The 23,192-nt window shown below is 39.9% G+C and overlaps 1 protein-coding gene across 1 annotated transcript in view; it reads right to left on the bottom strand.

The window, feature by feature from the left end:
• The window catches only part of CR1 (complement C3b/C4b receptor 1 (Knops blood group)), a 188,008-nt gene that overhangs the window by 138,588 nt on the left and 26,228 nt on the right, over positions 1-23,192 (bottom strand). Inside the window, 1 exon segment of the mRNA XM_045983377.1 lies at positions 1,798-1,818. Within this exon segment, the coding sequence (XP_045839333.1) occupies positions 1,798-1,818 (21 nt within the window).

Genomic DNA, 23,192 nt, shown 5'->3' with positions numbered 1-23,192 from the left:
CTGAAACTGTTCCAAAAAATAGAAATGGAAGGAAAACTTCCAAACTCATTTTATGAGGCCAGCATCACCTTGATCCCAAAACCAGACAAGGATCCCACCAAAAAAGAGAACTACAGACCAATATCCTTGATGAACACAGACGCAAAAATTCTCGCCAAAATACTAGCCAATAGGATTCAACAGTACATTAAAAGGATTATTCACCACGATCAAGTGGGATTTATTCCAGGGCTGCAGGGTTGGTTCAACATCCGCAAATCAATCAATGTGATAGAACACATTAATAAAAGAAAGAACAAGAACCATATGATACTCTCAATAGATGCTGAAAAAGCATTTGACAAAGTACAGCATCCCTTCCTGATCAAAACTCTTCAAAGTGTAGGGATAGAGGGCACATACCTCAATATTATCAAAGCCATCTATGAAAAACCCACCGCAAATATCATTCGCAATGGAGAAAAACTGAAAGCTTTTCCATTAAGGTCAGGAACACGGCAGGGATGTCCATTATCACCACTGCTATTCAACATAGTACTAGAAGTCCTAGCCTCAGCAATCAGACAACAAAAAGAAATTAAGGGCATCCAAATTGGTAAAGAAGAATTCAAACTATCACTCTTCACAGATGATATGATACTATATGTGGAGAACCCAAAAGACTCCACTCCAAAACTGCTAGAACTTGTACAGGAATTCAGTAAAGTGTCAGGATATAAAATCAATGCACAGAAATCAGTTGCATTTCTGTACACCAACAACAAGACTGAAGAAAGAGAAATTAAGGAGTAAATCCCATTTACAACTGTACCCAAAACTATAAGATACCTGGGAATAAACCTAACCAAAGAGGCTAAGAATCTATACACAGAAAATTATAAAGTACTCATGAAAGAAATTGAGGAAGACACAAAGAAATGGAAAAATGTTCCATGCTCCTGGATTGGAAGAATAAATATTGTGAAAATGTCCATGCTACCTAAAGCAATCTACACGTTTAATGCAATCCCTATCAAAATACCATCCATTTTTTTCAAAGAAATGGAACAAATAATCCTAAAATTTATATGGAACCAGAAAAGACCTCGAATAGCCAAAGGAATATTGAAAAAGAAAGCCAAAGTTGGTGGCATCACAATTCCGGACTTCAAACTCTATTACAAAGCTGTCATCATCAAGACAGCATGGTACTGGCACAAAAACAGACACATAGATCAGTGGAACAGAATAGAGAGCCCAGAAATCGACCCTCAACTCTATGGTCAACTAATCTTCGACAAAGCAGGAAAGAATGTCCAATGGAAAAAAGACAGCCTCTTCAATAAATGGTGCTGGGAAAATTGGACAGCCACATGCAGAAAAATGAAATTGGACCACTTCCTTACACCACACATGAAAATAGACTCCAAATGGATGAAGGACCTCAATGTGAGAAAGGAATCCATCCAAATCCTTGAGGAGAATGCAGGCAGCAACCTCTTCGACCTCAGCCGTAGCAACATCTTCCTAGGAACAACGGCAAAGGCAAGGGAAGCAAGGGCAAAAATGAACTATTGGGATTTCATCAAGATCAAAAGCTTTTGCACAGCAAAGGAAACAGTTAACAAAACCAAAGGACAACTGACAGAATGGGAGAAGATATTTGCAAACGACATATCAGATAAAGGGCTAGTATCCAAAATCTATAAGGAACTCAGCAAACTCAACACCCAAAGAACAAATAATCCAATCAAGAAATGGGCAGAGGACATGAACAGACATTTCTGCAAAGAAGACATCCAGATGGCCAACAGACACATGAAAAAGTGCTCCACATCACTCGGCATCAGGGAAATACAAATCAAAACCACAATGAGATATCACCTTACACCAGTCAGAATGGCTAAAATTAACAAGTCAGGAAATGACAGATGCTGGCGAGGATGTGGAGAAAGGGGACCCCTCCTAGACTGTTGGTGGGAATGCAAGCTGGTGCAACCACTCTGGAAAACAGCATGGAGGTTCCTCAAAATGTTGAAAATAGAACTACCGTATGACCCAGCAATTGCACTACTGGGTATTTACTCTAAAGATACAAACATAGTGATCCGAAGGGACACGTGTACCCGAATGTTTATAGCAGCAATGTCTACAATAGCCAAACTATGGAAAGAAACTAGATGTCCATCAACAGATGAATGGATAAAGAAGATGTGGTATATATACACAATGGAATACTATGCAGCCATCAAAAGAAATGAAATCTTGCCATTTGTGACGGCGTGGATGGAACTAGAGCGTATCCTGCTTAGTGAAATAAGTCAATCGGAGAAAGACAACTATCATATGATCTCCCTGATATGAGGACATGGAGAAGCAACATGGGGGGTTAGGGGGATAGGAGAAGAATAAATGAAACAAGATGGGATTGGGAGGAAGACAAACCATAAATGACTCTTAATCTCACAAAACAAACTGGGGGTTGCTGGGGGGAGGTGGGATTGGGAGAGGGGGATGGGGCTATGGACATTGGGGAGGGTATGTGCTATCGTGAGTGCTGTGAAGTGTGTAAACCTGGCGATTCACAGACCTGTACCCCTGGGGATAAAAATACATTATATGTTTATTAAAAAAAAAAATTTGGAAGGGGAGGTGAACCATAAGAGACTATGGACTCTGAAAAACAACCTGAGGGTTTTGAAGGGTCAGGGGTGGAAGGTTGGGGGAACAGGTGGTGGGTAATAGGGAGGGCACGTTTTGCATGGAGCACTGGGTGTTGTGCAAAAACAATGAATACTGTTACGCTGAAAAAATAAATAAAATGGAAAAAAAAAAACTCTTCCTAGCTTTAGGATATATTAAATACAATAGTTGAATAATATTTAAAGTATATAATGTGATGAAATTGACACTTGTGTGCACCATGAAACCATTACCACAATCAGGATAACAAACATTTCCATCACTCCAACAGTTTTCTCATTTTGCTTTATAATCCATCTGTCTCTGTACCTCCTTCTCTAGGCAATCTCTGGCCTGCTTCTTCTTACTACAGATTGATTTGATCTTCTAGAATTTCATATAAACCAACTCACTTGGTTTGTACTCCCCCCTCCCCGTTTTGTTGGTCTAGCTTTTACACAGAATGATTTTTTTTTTAAATTTTTTTTTTTTTAATTTGCCAGAAAGAGAGATCACAAGTAGACAGAGAGGCAGGCAGAGAGAGAGAGAGGGAAACAGGCTCACCGCTGAGCAGAGAGCCCGATGTGGGGCTCGATCCCAGGACCCTGAGATCATGACCTGGGCCAAGGGCAGCGGCTTAACCCACTGAGCCACCCAGGTGCCCCCAGAATGATTTTTTTTGAGATTCATCCAGGTCTTTGCATATATAAAAGTATTTCTTTTTTTTTTTTTTTTTTTTTTTTTGCTGGGTGATAATCAGTTGTACCAATATACCTTAATTTGATTTGCCTGTTTGGCTCTTGAGTGCCATTTAGATTATTTCTAGTTATTGGCTAGTACAAATAAAGCCACTATGAAAATTCCGCCCAAGTCTCTGTGTGGTCAGTTGCTTTCATTTCTCTTGAGACACATTTGAGTTTCGCTTTTTAAGAAACTTCCCAAATGCTTTCCAAAGTGGTTGTATCATTTTACCAAGGAGTAGTGATTCCAGTACTTCACCTTATTACCAATACTTGCTATGGTCATTTTTTAACATTTTAGCTTTTTTAGTGGGTGTAAATTGTCATCTCATTGTGGCTTTTGCCTTGGGTGTCAGAGTCCACTTGGAAATACTCCTGATTCAAACTTTCATTCAAGGCAGATGGACTTATTCTCTGTGCTAGAAGCACAATCTACTTATTACTTCCATGTTCTTGTTCAAACATAAACTGTCAACCTGGACTACACTCTCCTCTCCATTCTGCATATTCTACTGTTTTATGAAAAGATCTGCAAGTGTTTTATTTAAACACTTCTATCAGTTAAAGAAAAAGAAGAGCATGCACTTCCAAAAATTTTATATTTTTAATGTCAAAATCTTTATATATTGATATTATTATAATACTATATATTACATTTGGTATATTATATAATCTAATTTAATATATAATAAGATACCTAGGAATAAACCTAACAAAAGAGGCAAAGGATCTATACTCTAGGAACTATAGGACACTTATGAAAGAAATCGAGGAAGACACAAAAAGATGGAGAAACATTCCATGATCATGGATTGGAAGAATAAACATTGTTAAAATGTCTATCCTGCCAAGAGTAATTTACACTTCCAATGCCATTCCTATTAAAATACTATTGACATTTTTCAAAAAGCTGGAACAAAAAAATCCTAAAATTTTTATGGAACAGGAAAAGACCTGAATCACCAAGTGAATGATGAAAAAGAAAAACAAAGCTGGGGGTCTCATGTTGCCTGATTTCAAGCTTTATTACAAAGCTGTGATCACCAAGACAACATGTATTGGCACAGAAACAGACACATAGACCAATGGAACAGAATAGAGACTCCAAAAATGGACCCTCACTTCTATCATCAACTAATCTTTGACAAATCAAGAAAAAATCTTTAATGGAAAAATGACAGTATCTTCAGTAAGTGGTGCTGGGAAAATTGGACAGCTATAAATAGAAGAATGAAAATGGACCATTCCCTTACACCATACATAGGAAAATTCAAAATGGATGAAAGCTCTCAAGGTGAGGCAGGAGTCCATCAAAATCCTAGAGGAGAACATGGGCAGTAACCTCTTCGATATCGGCCACAACAACCTCTTTCAAGACACATCTCTAAAGGCATATAAACAAAAGCAAAAATGAACTTTTGGGACTTCATCAAGATCAAAAGCTTCTGCACAGCAAAGGAAACAGTCAACAAAACTAAGAGGCAGCCCACAGAATGGAAGATGTTTGAAAATAACATTACAGATAAGGGGCTGATACCCAAGATCTATAAAGAACATTACAAACTCAACACTCAAAAAATTAATAACCCAGTCAAAAAATGGGCAGAAGACATGAACAGACATTTCTCCAAAGAAGACATACAAATGGCTAACAGACACATGAAGAAATGTTCAACATCACTAGCCATCAGGGAAATTCAAACCAAAACCACACTGAGATACCACCTGACACCAGTTAGAATGGCCAAAATTGACAAGGCAAGAAACAACACATGTTGAAGTTGTGGAGAAAGGGGAACCCTCCTACACTGTTGGTGGGAATGCTAGCTGGTACAGCCTCTCTGGAAAACAGCATGGAAAGTTCCTCAAGGTGTTAAGAATAGAGCTACCCTACGATGTAGCAATTGCACTACTAGGTATATACACCAAAGATACAGATGTAGTGAAAAGAAGGGCCACATGCACCCCAGTGTTCATAGCAGCAATGTCCACAATAGCCAAACTGTGGAAGGAGCTGAGATGCCCTTCAACAGATGAATGGATAAAGAAGATGTGGTCCATATATACAATGGAATATTATTCAGCCATTAGAAATGATGAATATGCACCATTTGCACTGACATGGATAGAACTGGAGGGGATTATGTTAAGCGAAGTAAGTCAAACTGAGAAAGATAATTATCATATGATTTCAGTCATATGTGGAACATAAGCAATAGCATGGAGGACCATAAAAAAAGGGAGAGAAATCCAAAGTGGGAGAATCAGAGAGAGAGAGTTGAACCATGAGAGACAAGGACCCTGGGGAAACAATCTGAGGGTTTCAAAGAAGGAGGGTGGGGGGAGCGGGTTACAGGGTGATTGGTATAGAGGAGGGCACGTGTTGTGATCAGCACTGGGTGTTATACTTAACTAATAAGTGATTGAACACTACATCAAAAACTAATTATGTACTGTACAGTGGCTAACTGAACATAATTTTAAAAATTTATATATTTATGTTTGATGTTTTAAAATATTTATACATTCATAATATTAGTATATTCTGTATTTGGTATATTACATAATCTAATTTAATATGTAATAGTATGATTCTAATATATAACTTGGTATGTTATATACAACATTAATTTATTATATTACAATACATATTATATATTTTACAGATTAATGTATATTATAAATTATAAACCACATAAACTATGCCAATTAATACTATAAATTATATTCATATCATATAGCTTAATGAAGCTATTATGTATGATATATAATGCAATTATATGTTAATTATATAACAAATTATAATATAATGTCCTCTAAATAAATATTGTATAATATACACATATAAACTGTTATATAACAGAAATATAACTATTTTATATTACAGGTAATATATTATGTATAGTAAAATATTAAATATATTTAAATATCTATACTAGTTTTTATTTATAACCATGTAATTTATATTACATATAAATAGAAATTTAAAAATATGATACAGATGAAATAAACATTTTAAGTGCTTTGCTAATCATGATGATTTAACATAATCATTAATCAACATCTACAAGGACATAATAGTCACAATGAGTTTCTCTGTTTACAACAAGTGGATGTAAAGCTATCATTTCAACCAGCCTTGCTACTTTCTGAAGTTTTTGTTTTTGTCAACTTTTGGTCACTTGTGATCAGACTGACAATGTTTCTTCCTCTTCGCGTCTCTGACAGAGAGCCTGGAGGTGCGTGCGCCCGTGTGTGGGGCTGTCTGGTACGTATGTGTGGAAGGTGTTGTCAGCTATGCTGTTGTCTTGTTTGCTCAAGCTGGCCTTACTAGAATTCTCTTCATTCTGCTTCTATGCAGAAAAACTTTGAAGTTACTTGTCCAATCATAAAATTTATATTAGATAAAATGAGGTAATATAAACCATAAATCTGCTCATCTGAGTATATCTGAACCCAAAAGGTGGCAAATCACAGAAAGCGACTGGCCTTCCCTCCCTTCTACCCAGCCATCTTTATACAGCGGGGCAACAGAGCCGCATTTCACCCAAGGACCAGAAGAGGGCGCCAGAAGCTGCCCTATAGTCGACACCGTCCTAGTAGGCTCAATAGGCCAATCTGTATGTAAAATAACTACCCCTGTGAATCAGCCTGCGCGATCAATTCTGGATTCAATCCAGAATTGAGGAGTAAGTAAGGAGTAAGGAGTAAGTCACTTTCGGTACGGTTGCTAAATCCATGCTCCTTCCCACTCAGCCTTCTCTGATCACTGAAGCTGAGATGTCTCCCTTTACAGACATGTGGTGGCGGTTAGACTCTCTTGAGGGACGCTCCTACTCATGGCTTCATATATCTGCCTGGGGATTTTCAGGTTTCGTAACACTGTCACATACACTACCTCATTTGCTTTTTACAGTAATTCTCTCAGATTGCCAGATGTGAATTATGTCCATTTTATATACACGGACACTGAAGCTCAGGGAACTTATTGACTTGCTGACCCCAGGCTCATAGCTACTCAGTAGCAGAGGCTGAAAAAAAAAAAAACCAGAACCTTGGCCTCCCAATTAAGGAGATTTCACAAAACCCTACCACCCAACTTCATATGCGTGCACCTTGAAGACACAGCTCTCTCATCACGTCCAAAGTGCTTTGATCAGCATTTTGTCAGCACTTTCTGTGCTTACATTCCTTTAGCAAGTAAATAACCAGATAGTTTAGCTGTTTCACATTTTGAAGTTATTATGATAACCTTAGTAAATATATATTTGTATATATTTTGCAATTAACATTCCAGTACAAAGAGAACCAGATACTCAAAAGGTCCACAAACATTTCTAAGCATTGACAACAGATTGCTTAATTTACTTGGCATGCCTCTCTTCTGAAAATAATCACGTTTCTTCACTTGACAGGTTGCTTTACGATGTCTAAGGAAATAAAATATTAATAACTCTTTTTTTTAAAGATTTTATTTATTTGACAGAGAGAGATCACAAGTAGGCAGAGAGGCAGGCAGAGAGAGAGGAGGAAGCAGGCTCCCTGTGGAGCAGAGAGCCCGACGTGGGGCTCGATCTCAGGACCCTGAGATCATGACCTGAGCTGAAGGCAGCGGCTTAATCCACTGAGCCACCCAGGCGCCCCTAATAACTCTTTTTTAAAGATCATTCCATCTATTCACTTGACAGAGAGACGGAGGGAGAGCATGAGCAGGCAGAGCAGCAGGCAGAGGGAGAAGCAGGCTCTCTGCTGAGCAGGGCTCCATCCCAGGACCCTGGGATCAGGACCTGAGCCGAAGGCAAGTCGAAGGCAGCCGCTTAACTGACTGAGCCACCGAGGCACCCCAATAACACCTTTAATAACAGTAACACCCCAATAACAGCTTAAAAAAATTTTTTTTACTTATTTACTTGTCAGAGAGAGGAAGAGAGAGAGAGAGAGAGACTGAGCAAGCAGGGGGAGTGGCAGGAAGAGGGAGAAGCAGGCTCCCTGCTAAGCAAGGAGTTTGATGTTGAAATCATGACCTGAGCCAAGGGCAGAGGCTTAACGGACTGAGCCACCCAGGCGTCCCTAATAACAGCTTTTGTGGAAACTTGGTTTTTCCTTGTTCCTTCCTCTCTGAGAAGAGAAGGCACAATCAGTAATGAATGTGTAATGTCTAGAGACAGTGGAGAACAAAATCAGTCGCCAAGAAGAGGCCGGACAAAAGCGATTAAGACTCTCATTTCAACGAAGATGTTGCCAGGGCGCCGAGCAAACTAAGAAGACTTCTCAGAAGGCCAAAAATAAGAGAAGTCTAAATGAAGGTGCTTACCTATTTAAAGGGAAGGAAGGAAGGGAAGATGCGTCCACAAACTTTCCAAATAGTTGTAACAGGTTTTATTTTGTACTAACCGCATGACTAAAATGCCACACTGTGTAAACATCTCACATTTCCCTTCTGGCTGCAGCTTGTGACAGCGAGGGCCCTGGAGCTTCCCTTGCCCTTCTAACCCCAAGTGTGGCCGTGGGATTTGTGCAAACCAAGGCTCTCGGTTAGCGTCTGTGCTGGGTTGGGGGCGCGGACGGGTGAGTGCAGTCTGATGTAGGCGGTGTGAGGTGAGAATTGCACCCCCAGGACTGCTTGTCCAAACACCCTGGTGAACGAAGGGCAGAAGTAACGGCTGGGGGATAGAACATGAATAAGTGGCAGGCTCTGTGCTAGACCCCGACACGCTTTATGCCATTCAAGTACATTCAAGTAACCCCACCACGAGGTAGAAATCAGTGTTTGCCACCGCACAGAACAGGAAATCCATTTGGACAGGTGTAGTAACTTTCCGCACACTGAACATCTTGCTAAAATTAGAACCCAGGTGGGTCGCATTTCCCACCACCCTTTCTTTCGCTGAGATCCCGCGGGGCTTCGTTAACACACAAAAGCAGGCAATTCCCGGCGGCACCTGCCCAGCACCTGCGCGCTCGCGGCTGGCACCACACCAGCGCCCCCCGAAGGAGGCAACTCCACGCTCACCCGGAGGCCACCAGGGTCCCGGCACAAACGGGGACCCCAGAGCCCACCCGCCTTTGCGCACCGCCCTGGGGACCCGAAAGCCCAGCCCCGCGTCTCACCCCAGGCGTCCGGCAGCGTGAGCAGCACCAGAACCGCCAGGAGGGTTCCCCGCAAGCCGGAGAGAGGGGATCCCGGCGGCCCGAGAGGCTGCAGGCTGCTCCGAGAAGACGCTGCCATCCTCCGCAGGCACCTCGAGTAAGTAGGTGCGACCTCGAAGGCAAGCGCAGGGAGCGAGGCGAAGAGGTAAGAGACAACGCACTCTGCTCCCAGAGTCTAGGGAGCGCCGCGGGGAGGCCGGGACGGAAGCATTCGACCGCAGCTTCCCTTTAGTGGGCGAGGTCTTGTTTACTCCTAATTTGCATTGTTTCCAGCGAATCTGGCTCTCACCGACCACCTTAGGGACGCATCTACAGGAGCAAAACTTGGCGATGCTTCAGCTCCTTGATGCAGTCCGCGCCGAGGATGGGTGGTTCCGGCTAAAGGCGGTGGATTCTCCCAGCTCGGCTTTCACACGCCCCTGCGTGGCTTTTCCCCTTTGCAAGAATCCGCGTGGGTAGGTCAGCGAACGAAATGCCTGCTCTCTGGGTTAAAGCCACAGTTTTGGACAAGTATGTGCAGTGTACGGGAAATATGAAGAACCAATCCTTTATGTTGAATTGAGATAACCAAGCCATTGAAAAACAATTTTTAAACAGTGACTTAATCAGATTTGCATTTTTAACATACAGTTGTCTATACTGCGGAAAGACTGGATTGGAATAAGGCCACAGGGAATGGGGCTGACCAGCAAGGAGGTTTTGCCATCATCCAGGTGAGATATGACCGTGGCCTTGACCATTAAGTGGACAATTAAGACATCAGAGACAGAATCCACAAAACTTATTCATACATTGAATTTTGGTTACTCCCTTTCTTAAAGTGAGTGGTGAGGAAAAGAAAGGAAGCAGCAGTGAGCCTCAGCATTCAAAATGAATAATGGTGAGATTTATTGATATAAAATGTGGTGGACAAATTTGGAGCAGGGGGTTAAGCATTCAAAGACCAGAGAAATGAAGGTGTGTGGTAGGCTGAATGGCTCCGGAACACGTCCAGATCCTAATTCCCAGCCCAGTGACTACATCATCTTCGGTGGCAAGAGGGGCTTTGCAGTTGTGATTGAATTAGGATTTTTTTTTAAGATTTTATTTATTTATTTTACAGAGATCACAGGTAGGCAGAGAAGCAGGCAGAGAGAGAGGAGGAAGCAGGCTCCCTGCTGAGCAGAGAGCCCCATGTGGGGCTTAATCCCAGGACTCTGGGATCATGACCTGAGCGAAGGCAGAGGCTTTAACCCACTGAGCCACCCAGGTGCCCCTAGGATTTTGAGATGGGAGATGATCCTGGGTTATCCTGGTAGGCAGTGTAATCACAGGGGGCCTTATGGAGGAGGCACTAGATCAGGGCAGGAGAAGGTCATAACTGAAGGAGAGATTGGGGACTGGCTGCCATGAGCCAAGGAACGATATCCACCTCTACAAGCTAGAAGATGCAAGGGACAAATTCTCCCCTGGAGCTTTCAGAATGAACCAGACCTGCCAATACCTGTTTTAGCCCTGTAAGATTCATTTTGGACTTGTGACCTCCAGGCTTGTAAAAGAATAAATCTGAATAATATTCCATTGTGTAAATATACCACATCTTCTTTATCCATTCATCTGTTGAAGGGCTAACTGAACATAATACTAATAAGAAGAAGAATAAGAAGAATAAATCTGCGTCATTTTTGGCTACAAGGTAACTTGCTACAATAGGAAACATATGAAAGAGAAGTGTCCAAGGGAGAGTGTCAAGGGCTCCTTTTTTCTTTTCTTTTTTTCTTTTTTAACTGAGAAAGACTTGGGCTTGAGATAGATGGAGTTTTAGTGGGAGCTAGGGAGGCATAGGAACATTCTAGGAAAAGATTGGGAATATAGCTTGTGGATTACGAAACTGGATTTCCAGAAAAGCCAAAAAATGGGCCCTTTGGAAATGGGTGGAAGAGAGTCAAAATCTCAGGAACTGATGATACTATTAAGTGAGAACATGTAGAATAAATGATTGGAAGATCAGGACAGAAGCATTTGGATGTGGTTCATGGTTTTTAATATTTTTGTGTATGGTGGACCCCTCTGCTTCTTTGGTCAAGCCTATGGACCCCTTCTCAGAATTAATTTTTCAATGTGTAAAATAGAGTACCTAGGATTACAAAGGAAACGGGTTATACTGAAGTTTAGTTCTAGCCATGAACCTTTGGCGGTCTGCAGCCTCTAAGAGAAGGACCCCAGATTTAAAAGTTAGATAAAACAAGAGTCAGTTGTTTGTAAAGTAAAGTTAAGAGTTGGAATGAGTTGTGTGGAGAGTGGAGTAATTGCAAGTGTCACGTGCTGTAGAGAGTGGAGGAAGGGAAGGAGTGGGAAGGTATAATAGCAGATATTTTGGTAAACATGTTAGCCCTTTTTCCTTCTGTGCATAGCTATGATTCATGGTGGGGAAAAGATGCTCAAAGTAGAGAACTACTCTCCCTCTTCTCAGTGCAGCTTCCCTAATGGAGACCCCCATACACACAGCCCAGCAAATGTACACCACTGAGTGTGAATAGCCCCAGCTCACACATTCTAGAATATGGTTTTACTTCATTTACCCCTTGTACTCAAGTCTTAGCTCCTATCCTCACCAGCTGAATAAGGGGAATGCCCTAAAAGCCAGGTATGTTTCTCATTTTCCAGCAGTTTCCATGAGGCTCTCTCTCAACACTCTATTGCAAGAAATATTTATTTTGATCTTTGTCACATCTCCTCTTTAATTTATCCAATACCAAGAATCTGATACCACCTTTTTTTTTTTCAGCATAACAGTATTCATTGTTTTTGCACCACACCCAGAGGTCCATGCAATACATGGCCTCCCTATTACCCACCACCTGGTTTCCCAACCTCCCACCCCCCGCCCCTTCAAAACCCTCAGGTTGTTTTTCAGAGTCCATAGTCTCTCATAGTTCATCTCCCTTTCCGATTTCCCTCAACTCCCATCTCCTCTCCATCTCCCCATGTCCCCCATGTTCTTTGTTATGCTCCACAAATAAGTGAAACCATATGATACTTGACTCTCTCTGCTTGACTTATTTCGCTCAGCATAATCTCTTCCAGTCCCGTCCATGTTGCTACAAAAGTTGGGTATTCATCCTTTCTGATGGAGGCATAATACTCCATAGTGTATATGGACCACATCTTCCTTATCCATTCGTCCGTTGAAGGGCATCTTGGTTCTTTCCACAGTTTGGCGACCGTGGCCATTGCTGCTATAAACATTGGGGTACAGATGGCTCTTCTTTTCACTACATCTGTATCTTTGGGTTAAATACCCAGCAGTGCAATTGCAGGGTCATAGGGAAGCTCTATTTTTAATTTCTTGAGGAATCTCCACACTGTTCTCCAAAGTGGCTGCACCAACTTGCATTCCCACCAACAGTGTAAGAGGGTTCCCCTTTCTCCACATCCTCTCCAACACACGTTGTTTCCTGTCTTGCTAATTTTGGCCATTCTAACTGGTATAAGGTGATATCTCAATGTGGTTTTAATTTGAATCTCCCTGATGGTTAGTGATGATGAACATTTTTTCATGTGTCTGATAGCCATTTGTATGTCTTCATTGGAGAAGTGTCTGTTCATATCTTCTGCCCATTTTTTGATATGATTATCTGTTTTGTGTGTGTTGAGTTTGAGGAGTTCTTTATAGATCCTGGATATCAACCTTTTGTCTGTACTGTCATTTGCAAATATCTTCTCCCATTCCGTGGGTTGCCTTTTTGTTTTGTTGACTGTTTCCTTTGCTGTGCAGAAGCTTTTGATCTTGATGAAGTCCCAAAAGTTCATTTTCGCTTTTGTTTCCTTTGCCTTTGGAGACATATCTTGAAAGAAGTTGCTGTGGCTGATATTGAAGAGGTTACTGCCTATGTTCTCCTCTGGAATTCTGATGGATTCCTGTCTCACATTGAGGTCTTTTATCCATTTTGAGTTTATCTTTGTGTACGGTGTAAGAGAATGGTCGAATTTCATTCTTCTACATATCGCTGTCCAGTTTTCCCAGCACCATTTATTGAAGAGACTGTCTTTTTTCCACGGTATATTTTTTCCTGTTTTGTCAAAGATTATTTGACCATAGAGTTGAGGGTCCATATCTGGGCTCTCTACTCTGTTCCACTGGTCTATGTGTCTGTTTTTATGCTAGTACCACGCTGTCTTGGTGATCACAGCTTGAAACCACCCTTTTAAATTAGTCTCCACAGAGCAATGGAAGGAGATGCCAGAGCCTAGTAGGCTGAGCAAAAGGGAATAGAAGATCCAACTCTCCAGGCTCACATCACATCCTGTCAGGACATACACTCATTATCACTTTTTGCACTGATATCCCGACATTTGCTTTCTCCCCTCATTCCTTGAGGGTCTAGTTCCCACTTCACAACAACCTTCTCTGCTCTTACCCCTGTCCCAGTCCCTAGACTCACAGAAGTTAAGAAAATTATACAGGCTGGAGATGGGTATTTGGGTGAGTGACAGTGGGGGAGAGAGTGGAGGTTGAGTTAAGTTACCCGATGATGTTTTCACCATCTGCTAAGAGAAGGAAGGAGAATGGAGATGAAGGTAAGATGGAGTATATGGCTTGAGGTGAACAAACAGATTAATTTAGAGGAATGAAAACAGTACTGATTATGAATGAATAAAAGATACTGAACAGCATCCCAATTCTGGGTATGTATCCAAAAGGCTTGAAAGCAATGTCATGAAGAGCTTTTGCACAACACTCTTCATAGCAGCATTATGCACAAGAGCCGGAAAGTGCAAACAGCCCACATGTCCATTGATAGGGGAGTGAACTAAATGTGGTCTATACATGCAGTGGGGTATTATCCATCCTGGAAAAAAAATTCTTCCACAGGCTTCAGCATGGAGAAACCTTGAGGACATTATGCTAAGTGGTATAAACCAGTCACAGAAGGACACTGTATGATTCCACATATACAAGCTATTTAAAGTCGTCAAGTTCATAGAGACAGGAAGTAGAATGGTGGCTGCTGGTTGAGGGCTGGAGGGAGTGGGGAATGTAGAGTTAGTGTTTACTGGATATAGCATTTCAACTTTGTAAGATGAAAAAGTTCTGGAAATCTGTTGACAACAATGTGAATATACCGAACACTTCTGAACTGCACACTTAAAAAATGGTTAAGATGGTAAATTTTATGTTCTGCACATATTTAAAAAACTCAAAGATGCCAAACAGAATAGTCTAGGAGAAGATGGTGAGAGAAATTTGTGGTAGCCAGTGAGCAAGATTTTATTTTCTCAATAGCATAAATGGTAGACCAAGGAAAATTGGCATTCGGATTTTGACAGTGGTGGGGAAGGGCTGGGGAAAGGTGTTGGGTGGACAGATAGAAAAGAAAAACTTGATGATGAGGGAACTGAGTTTGTGGGTTGATTACTGGCTAAAACAATGAAGTGGTGAGATCCAGAATGCATAAATGTTAAATGAGGAACTCTAAAACCCCTCACTAAATGGAATTGAAATAAAAACATAAAAGTAAAAACCCTAAGAATTCATTCACTGTAGGAGAAAAAAAATCACATAAGGCAAGTGTTTTTGTTAAAAGATAAAATTTATTTGAGTCACTGCTATACACATTTTTAAAGGAACCAAACCCCTGTTAGAACTGCCAAAAAAAACTCCAAAGCCTAAATTTGTACACCAAAACTGTACAATTAAAACTTGACTCTCATAATGGAAAAAAAATTGTGCAAATTGTAATTACTGATTAGGGAAAAGGCAAAGTATATATTGTGGGGGGAAAAAACCATCAAACCAAGTGGAAATGAAAGAAATATTCAACCATATGAGAGCAAGATGCTACGATTAAAATAAAATTAGACTTCTCAATGAAAGTATTTCATAACAAGAAATATTCTCTACTAGGCTTAAATAATTAAAACCACACTACAACCAGAAGTGTGTGATAACAGTAAGTATACTGATTGTGTAAGAAGAGTGGCAATAGGAGGACAGCTCTTTCTAGCGCCTTCCTTAAAATGGTGTTACTTTTGGAGTTACGGGTTTATAGCTATAGCCTGATGTCAGGCATATTGTGGGTGAGGTTTCAGAAAGTCCTTGAAGAGCATGTGGCGGTGAAACCAGGCTCCCATCTTTACTATCAAGTGAACTTTCTTCATTCTGCTTGAGAATAACTGCATATGGGAAATTAATAGCTTATGAAGTCATTTCACTGATGCTGAGGCCATACGCCTAGACTTGCTGAGATGAAAATGGTTTCTTCCCAACCAATGTTCCAAACAAGAAGGCACACTGAAATAGAGAGTTTCTGTTCAGGAGGCAGCACAAAGGGCAGGGGTATAACTCAAAGTTTAAATAATGACAGCGTTCACCTTCTCTATGTACCAACTCTAAGTGCCATAACCAATAGAGCATTGAGCCTCTTAGAAGATTTTTTTTTTAAGAGGCCCCTTTCTTCAGATGACATGATCTGAAGCAAATAATAAAGTTTATATTGACAAATACAAAGAATAATCAATGAGGGAGAAATCAAAGCAAGAGTTTCATTCTTACTCATGCATTCATTCAACAAATATTTAAGTACTAGCATTATTTTGGATGCCCCCGTGGTTTGGGTTTAGACATCACTCTGGCCTGGTCTCCCCTGTCCTTTTGTTTTTCTCTAACTCCCCAGCACCAGGCGATCTTTTCTTCCTCAGCAACCACAGCAGTTTTTCTGTATCTTGTTTGTGGCAATTATTCTTACACTATGACATATAGTGTCTTTTTTTTTTTCTGTACTAAAATATGTTCCAGGAGGACAGAGATAGTATCTTTATACTTTATAGACTATGTAAGAGAAAGCAGTTTGAAGACAGATTTGAGCTTGAATTCAAACCTTTGCCTATTACTGATTCTGAGACTGTGGCCAATAGGTTAGCTTTGGTTTTCTCATCTTGGATGTTATATGCTCACCTTGGGCTAATACCTTTCACTGCAGTAATGAGGGAGGATGCAAGGCAGGGGGGAGGCTCAGCACAATGCCTGGGGATGGCAGACCTCCAAATGCTCACCCCCCACTCCTCATGGGGACGTCAGGGGACCCTACATGTTGCCAGTCATGTTTTCTATACTCCTCATCATTCAGTCTTCAACCTCTTTAGTGCCCTCTCCTTTCTCCTTAAATCCCTACCCTCTCCTTTCCCAATCTTCCTTTCATGTGACTGTTTTGCTTTCTAGCCACTGAGAAAACAGAGTTGTCGGAAGAGAACCTTCCTCACATGCATTTGCCATCACAGCTCCCCCCTGCCTTTGTCTATGCCCGCATCTTCTACCTTCTCTCCTGTTAGGAAGGCCACACTATGATCTAAGCTCTGCCCCCCAGCTGGAGCATTTGATCCCCTCTCTTCTTGCTTACCCAGATGTTGCTCCAGCAATTCTTCCTTTTCCTTCCTGTCATCATTCCTCACTTCCTAGTAGATCATTCTCATCAGTGTATGGAAATGGCGGCCTGACTGCTGATTCTCTATTTTTAATGGATAGTTCTTTTGACCTTACTTGTTAGTCTTGCCATCTGTTCCCTTTTCCATGCCTCTTTGTAGAAAACCTCCTTGAAAGAGGAGTCTGTATTTGAGATCTCCAATTTATCTCCTTTCATTCTCTCTTAAGCTGACTTCAATCAGGAGTTTGCCTCCTTACCCTTCACCAGAATCATTCTTGTGAAGTTCACCAACAAATCCTGAGCTGCTAAACATAGTGGTCAGTATTCACTACTGCTCTTGGTCCATCAGCAGCATTTTACAGAGTTGATCACTCCCACCTCCTTAAACGTCATCCTTCACATGATGTCTACCACACCATGCTTTTGGGTGCTTCCCCTATATCAGATGCTGCTTCTTCACCCCTTGGTTGATTCCTTCTCATACTCCATGTCTTCTGATGTGGAAGGACCCAAGACCTGGCACATGAACCTTTTCCCTAGCCCTTCTCATCCCCTTGTTCATCTTATTTGATCTCATTATTACATGCATCCATATGCTGACAAGGCCCATATCTATGTCCTAACACCTATTCTCTGAAATAGACTTGTACACCCAGCTGCCTTCTTGATACTTCTCCTTGGATAGCTATTAGTTATCTCATTTATAACATCTACAAAGTGAAACTTCTGGTTTTTTCTCTCTAATCTTGCCTTTTCACATTGTCAGTCATCATAATTAATCATGATTCCATCCTTCCGGTCAGCAGACCAAAAAAAACCTGCCATCATCACTGCTTCCTGCCTTATGACTGTCAACAAAACCTCCTGTCACTATCTTAAAGATACATGCAGAAGCTGACCTCTTCTCATAAGCTTACTTGTGGCTACTCACAACTTCTTCCTAGATTATTGTGATCAAGTCTTCATTGGCTCCCTTCATTGGCTTTTGGTTTCCTACACTCAGTTCTTCACACAGCAGTTAAGGTGATCATTCTCCTCTCTGCCTAAAGCCCTCCTTTGGTTTCCATCTCAGAATACACACCAAGATCATTATAATGACCTATCATACTCTATATGATGAACCTTGCTCTCCTCGTCCTCCCTTTACCTCTCTGCCTTTATCCCTGCCCCTCTCTCCCATGGTCAGTCCATACTAGGCCATACTGGTCTCCTTGCTGTGCCTCCAACACACCAGGCACACACCACCTTATGGTCTCTGTACCTGTTGTTCTTTCTTTCTGGAATGTTCTTCCACTACCAGTAAGACTAACTCCTTCCTTCATCCTGGTCTTTGCTCAAATGCCATTTTCTTAGTGAGGGCTTTTCTTCCAACTTCTCTAGCTCCTTCTCCTCCTTTATTTCTCTTCAAAACATGTATCATCTTTTAAATTTTATTCTTAATTATTATGACATGTATTTAGTATTTGTTGAATGGATGAATGAATTAAAAAACAGGGACATTAATTGGCAATATGAAGTAGATAAGTTAATCTCTGTGCATGATTACTAAAGATGTATGGAACAGAACCATACATATTTAGCACTATGAAAATTAATAAATATAAATTGAAGACATTTTGACATAAAAATGAATAAAAATACTTCAATTTCATTAGATACCAGTTTGTCTTCTGATTAGCTTGCTGGGTTGTATGGATCAATAGAATATACTTCCCGTGTTTCTAAATGAAGATCTCCTTCTTTAGGGATTTGATTTGTATAATAATTGCTAGATGGAAAAAGGAAAAAAGTAAACTCTTTACTCATTGGCCATGATCACTACAAATAGGTCACAGTTGTTTGTTTTCCATAATTCCTATCACATGGTAACTAAATATTTCTCATGAATGATTCATTTTGTTATCTTAAGTATCATATAAGATAATTACTATAACCCCTATTATTTGGAAAGGCCCATAAAAATAATTTACTAGGATGCCAAGTGTCCAAGTCAGGAGCTGATACTAGGTAGCTTTACCTCAGATCCAAGACCTTTAGGGACTTAGAACCATGAGCCTCAGCTTGAAAAATAAATCAAAAAGAAGCTTTTATTTTAGGATATGACTACAAACTTACCTTTTGGGGGACATAGTCTTCCAATCTGGTTTAAAGGGACGTTTTTATATTTGATGTTAAATTCAGAATCCTTACATAGACTGATAGCACTAAAAGCTTGAAATAATTTTTAAGAGGACAATTTTACTTTTACTCCTTGAAAACCCACATGCTTTACTGTGCTCCTAAAACCACTTAGCCAAAATGAGCAAGAGAAAATAAAATGCGATTACACTATCATGTAGAACTCTGAAATAAGGTATTACAAAATTACTGAAGAAGAAAGATGTCTGCTAAGGGTACTTAGATTATGTTGCTCATATATATTTAAGAGGTCAGCTTATAAGTAGGTTATAAGCGGTGTACGTTAAGAGTGGTGTCTCCCAAATGTTTGGGTGGCTTTTAAACATATCTTGTTACTTCAACAAATTTCTCAGAGACTCTCATCTCATTTATAGAGAGTATTTAAGGCAGCTCAAGTATCTAAATCAACTATCAGAAAACAAATTGAAGTCAGTTACAAACTGGAAATAAAATGAGTAAGTAAAGCTTAGGAATGCACCTTAACAGACATGTTTAGTTTGTATCAATGGAGGCAATTGATATAATCATATTTGTAAACTTAATAATCTGCCAGGAACATCAAATTATTTGAGCTCATAGGCATTCCTAAAGTTTGCCAGTTTTCCTACATGTGTAAGCCTTTGATAACAAACTTAGTCGCATAAAGGAAAGAGATAGAGACTGCATTTTCTATTTATTTAAAATTTTAGTAACTTAGCTAAAATTATCTTCTGACTTCCTGTGAGGAAACCTATGTAAATGGCAACTCTTTTTTCTTAAGACCCTCTTCTTCCTTGAATTCTATAAAAATCCTCCTTCCTAATTCTCCTCCTACTTCTGACTATTTCTTCCCTCTCCTCCCTTTTAAGCATTACTGTCCTTCTGAGACCTGTTCTCATCCCTATTTTTACCTTTTTTGTTTTTCTTGGTCCAAGGCTTCAGATGTGAGTTAAATATTGCCTACCTGAGCCCAGGCCTCCCTCTTGAGTCCTACATCGTGGGTGCCCCAAAGTAAGAGGGCATAACTGAACTCATCTTTCTCTACAAAACTGTCCCTCTCCTCTTTTTGGTATATCACTGGCTCCACTCCACACAAATCACTGCACTCTTCTTAACAGGGAGGATACCTCTTGATCCCCATCACTGCTGCTTTGTTGAAATCGCAGTCTTGCCCCTCCTGTTGAAAATGCCTATCTAGACATATTATTACTTTGCTTAAGATCCTACAGGACAAACACCAACTCCTTGTCATGGCATACAAGGTTTTTGATGATCTAGCCCCTGCCCATCTTTCTAGATTCCCCAGTGACTGTTAAATGAAACATTAGTTCCATGGGATGTGAATGCATTACAGGAGGAAAAGAGTTCTGTGGTCCAATTAGCTTGGGGAACTCTGGTTTAAAAATAAAACCAAACAGCTTTCTTTATTGTAGGACTTTAAATACACTCTTGGTCACTGTGAATCTTCATGAGAAAAAATACTGCATGTAGTACTTCTCAATCTTATTTGCTCATGAAACACCCTTTTTCCTGAAGTCTTTCACAAAACGAGGGTTATATGGTACATCTTTTTGTCAACACTACAGTCTAAAGTATATCACAAGTGTAGACCCTTCTAAGACCATTGTATTATAAGAACTACATAAGCAATCTGATGTAACTGTGATGGCCCCTGTGAATTGAGGTGCCCAGGTCTGGCAGGCTAGAACAAACTCCTCAAGTTCACAGGTGCCATCATTACCTAGTTTCAATGTAACCCCTTCCTGTCTAATGTCTACACCAGGTGTTTTACAACCGAGAACAATGTGCTTGTGATGACACAAGCCAGGTGACTTGGCATGTTAAAGTAATTTTGCTGGCATTTATGGGTGACATGTTTGGGGTGACATGAGTTGGTCACAGGATTTATGGGTTGGAAGGGTCTTTTATGCCATCCCTACACCCAAATCTATACCACCCTCTCCTTCAGTCACCATCACACACAGTTACATCAAATTGCTTACAGAGTTCCTATAATACCTGATGGAAAGACAAACATTTGGGTCTTCACTAAAACTGTTCCTTCCACTTGGAATACCTTTTTCTCCTTGTCCACAATATCTTGAAGCTTGCTTGACACATTTCCTTCACTATAGAATTTTTTTTTTCTGATCAAAATTCCCCATTACTTGAGCACTTGCTTTGTGTACCCACCAAATACCACATGACCTACTATGGCAATATTACTTTGTAGATTAAAATGTTTAAAAAATTAATGTTTGGGGCACCTGGGTGGCTCAGTCATTAAGCGTCTGCCTTTGACTTGGGTCATGATCCCGAGGTCCTAGGATTGAGCCCCATGTCAGGGTCCCTGCTCAGTGAGGAGCCTGCGTCTCCCTCTTCCTCTGCCCCTCCCCCTGCTTGTGCTCTCTCTCTCTCTCTGTGTATGTGTGTGTGTCAAATAAATAATTTTAAAAATCAATGTTAAAAATAGAAATATCTATCTTATTTCTGCATAATAAAACACAATATAACAAAGCATAGAAAGCATAGTCACGAAAATAACAACCAAGTGAGAGAAAAGATTATTTCAAGAAATAGAAAAGCCTCAGATGTTTCTGAATGGAACACATTACAGAAAAGATGTCAGTTTCTCACACACTAATCTACAGACTTAAATGCAATCACAACACATGTTTTTTGGAAATGCCAAATGATTTAAAAATCACCTGGTTAGAACAAAAAGAAGAGAATAGAAAGGAAAATCCTAAACAATTATAGCAAAGGAATTCTTGACCTACTATATATTACGACTGTAGAAAGCTATATTAATTAAACACAAAGTAATTTGTGATGAAAGGACAAATCAATACAGCAGGAAAAGAAGTCCAGAAACACAACATGTCAAAATATATTCATTATTTGACATATGGTCAAATTAGTACAAACTTTTTAGAAAGTCATTTGGCAATATTGATTAGGCATCTTAAATGTTCATACTCTTACCCTTAGTAATTCTAGAAATGTATGTAGAAATGTCTGCAGAAAAAAGTTTATTCAAAGGTGTTTCTTGTATCTTTATTATCAAAATAAATGTGGAAGCAACCTATAATTTTCATGATACAGAAATACATAGAACAATATACTATTACGTAACTAAAAAGAAAACATAATATAAAGATACAAGAGACAGAAACCAAATTTAAAAAAATTAAAGCAGGGGACTGTCATTTCAAAATTGCAGTCAAAAAGAGAAAAAGATAAAGAATATTTAAGATCAAATGAGAATATGCCAAAATACTTGCAGTTGTTACCACTGGGATTTTTAAATTTTCCATTTTCTAGATTTTAAAAATATATGTCATCTGAATAAACATGATTCAAATAAAATAAGTGCTTGATATTTTTAAAGTTCTCACAGAGAGGGCTTCTTTCTATATGGCACAAGATTTCTTACTCCACTCTATAATGTTCATGTCATATGACTTGTACTTCTGAGTTTAGTTTCAGGCAAGAAACCAAACCATTTGTGTCCTTTGGTCAAGCATGCATTGAACTTACCGTTCTCTGTGTTTTAATATTGTGCATAAGGTGACACCAATCAAGAATACAAGAAGTATTGAACCTGCAGAAAGACCTAGAAATCAAAACAGCAAGAATCAAATGCCAGAAAATTGTGACCTATATTCCTTTGAAGTGATTGTGGGGCTATTCCCAATGGTGGGGAAATTGTTATGGGACTTTATACTTATCCTTTGTTAGCCATATAAATGTTACATTCCTAAATAATCATACTTGGGCTTAAGTTTTTTCTGATTCAATGCAGTCCACATTTAATCTAAAGCCCTAAGCATTTGATCACAGGGGCTGCAGTCAAGTTTCTCTTGAGCTTTTCTTTCCCTTTCAGTTTTATTAATAATATTCTCATTACTGGGGTGATATTAGGAGCTCAGGACACAAGGACCCCATGACTTGGCATAACAACATTTAACTCTCAGTTGGAAAATATATTTTGTTGTTGCAAAATAAGGTAGCTTATTTGATAGTAGCAAATCATGCAAAAGACGAAAAGTTAATATAAACTCAACTTTCAATTGGAAAA

This window comes from Meles meles, chromosome 17, assembly GCF_922984935.1.
Source record: "Meles meles chromosome 17, mMelMel3.1 paternal haplotype, whole genome shotgun sequence".
NCBI classification, from domain to species: domain Eukaryota; kingdom Metazoa; phylum Chordata; class Mammalia; order Carnivora; family Mustelidae; genus Meles; species Meles meles.
The sequence above is the reverse complement of the archived record's forward strand: the minus strand, read 5'-3'. Positions and strand labels throughout refer to the sequence as shown.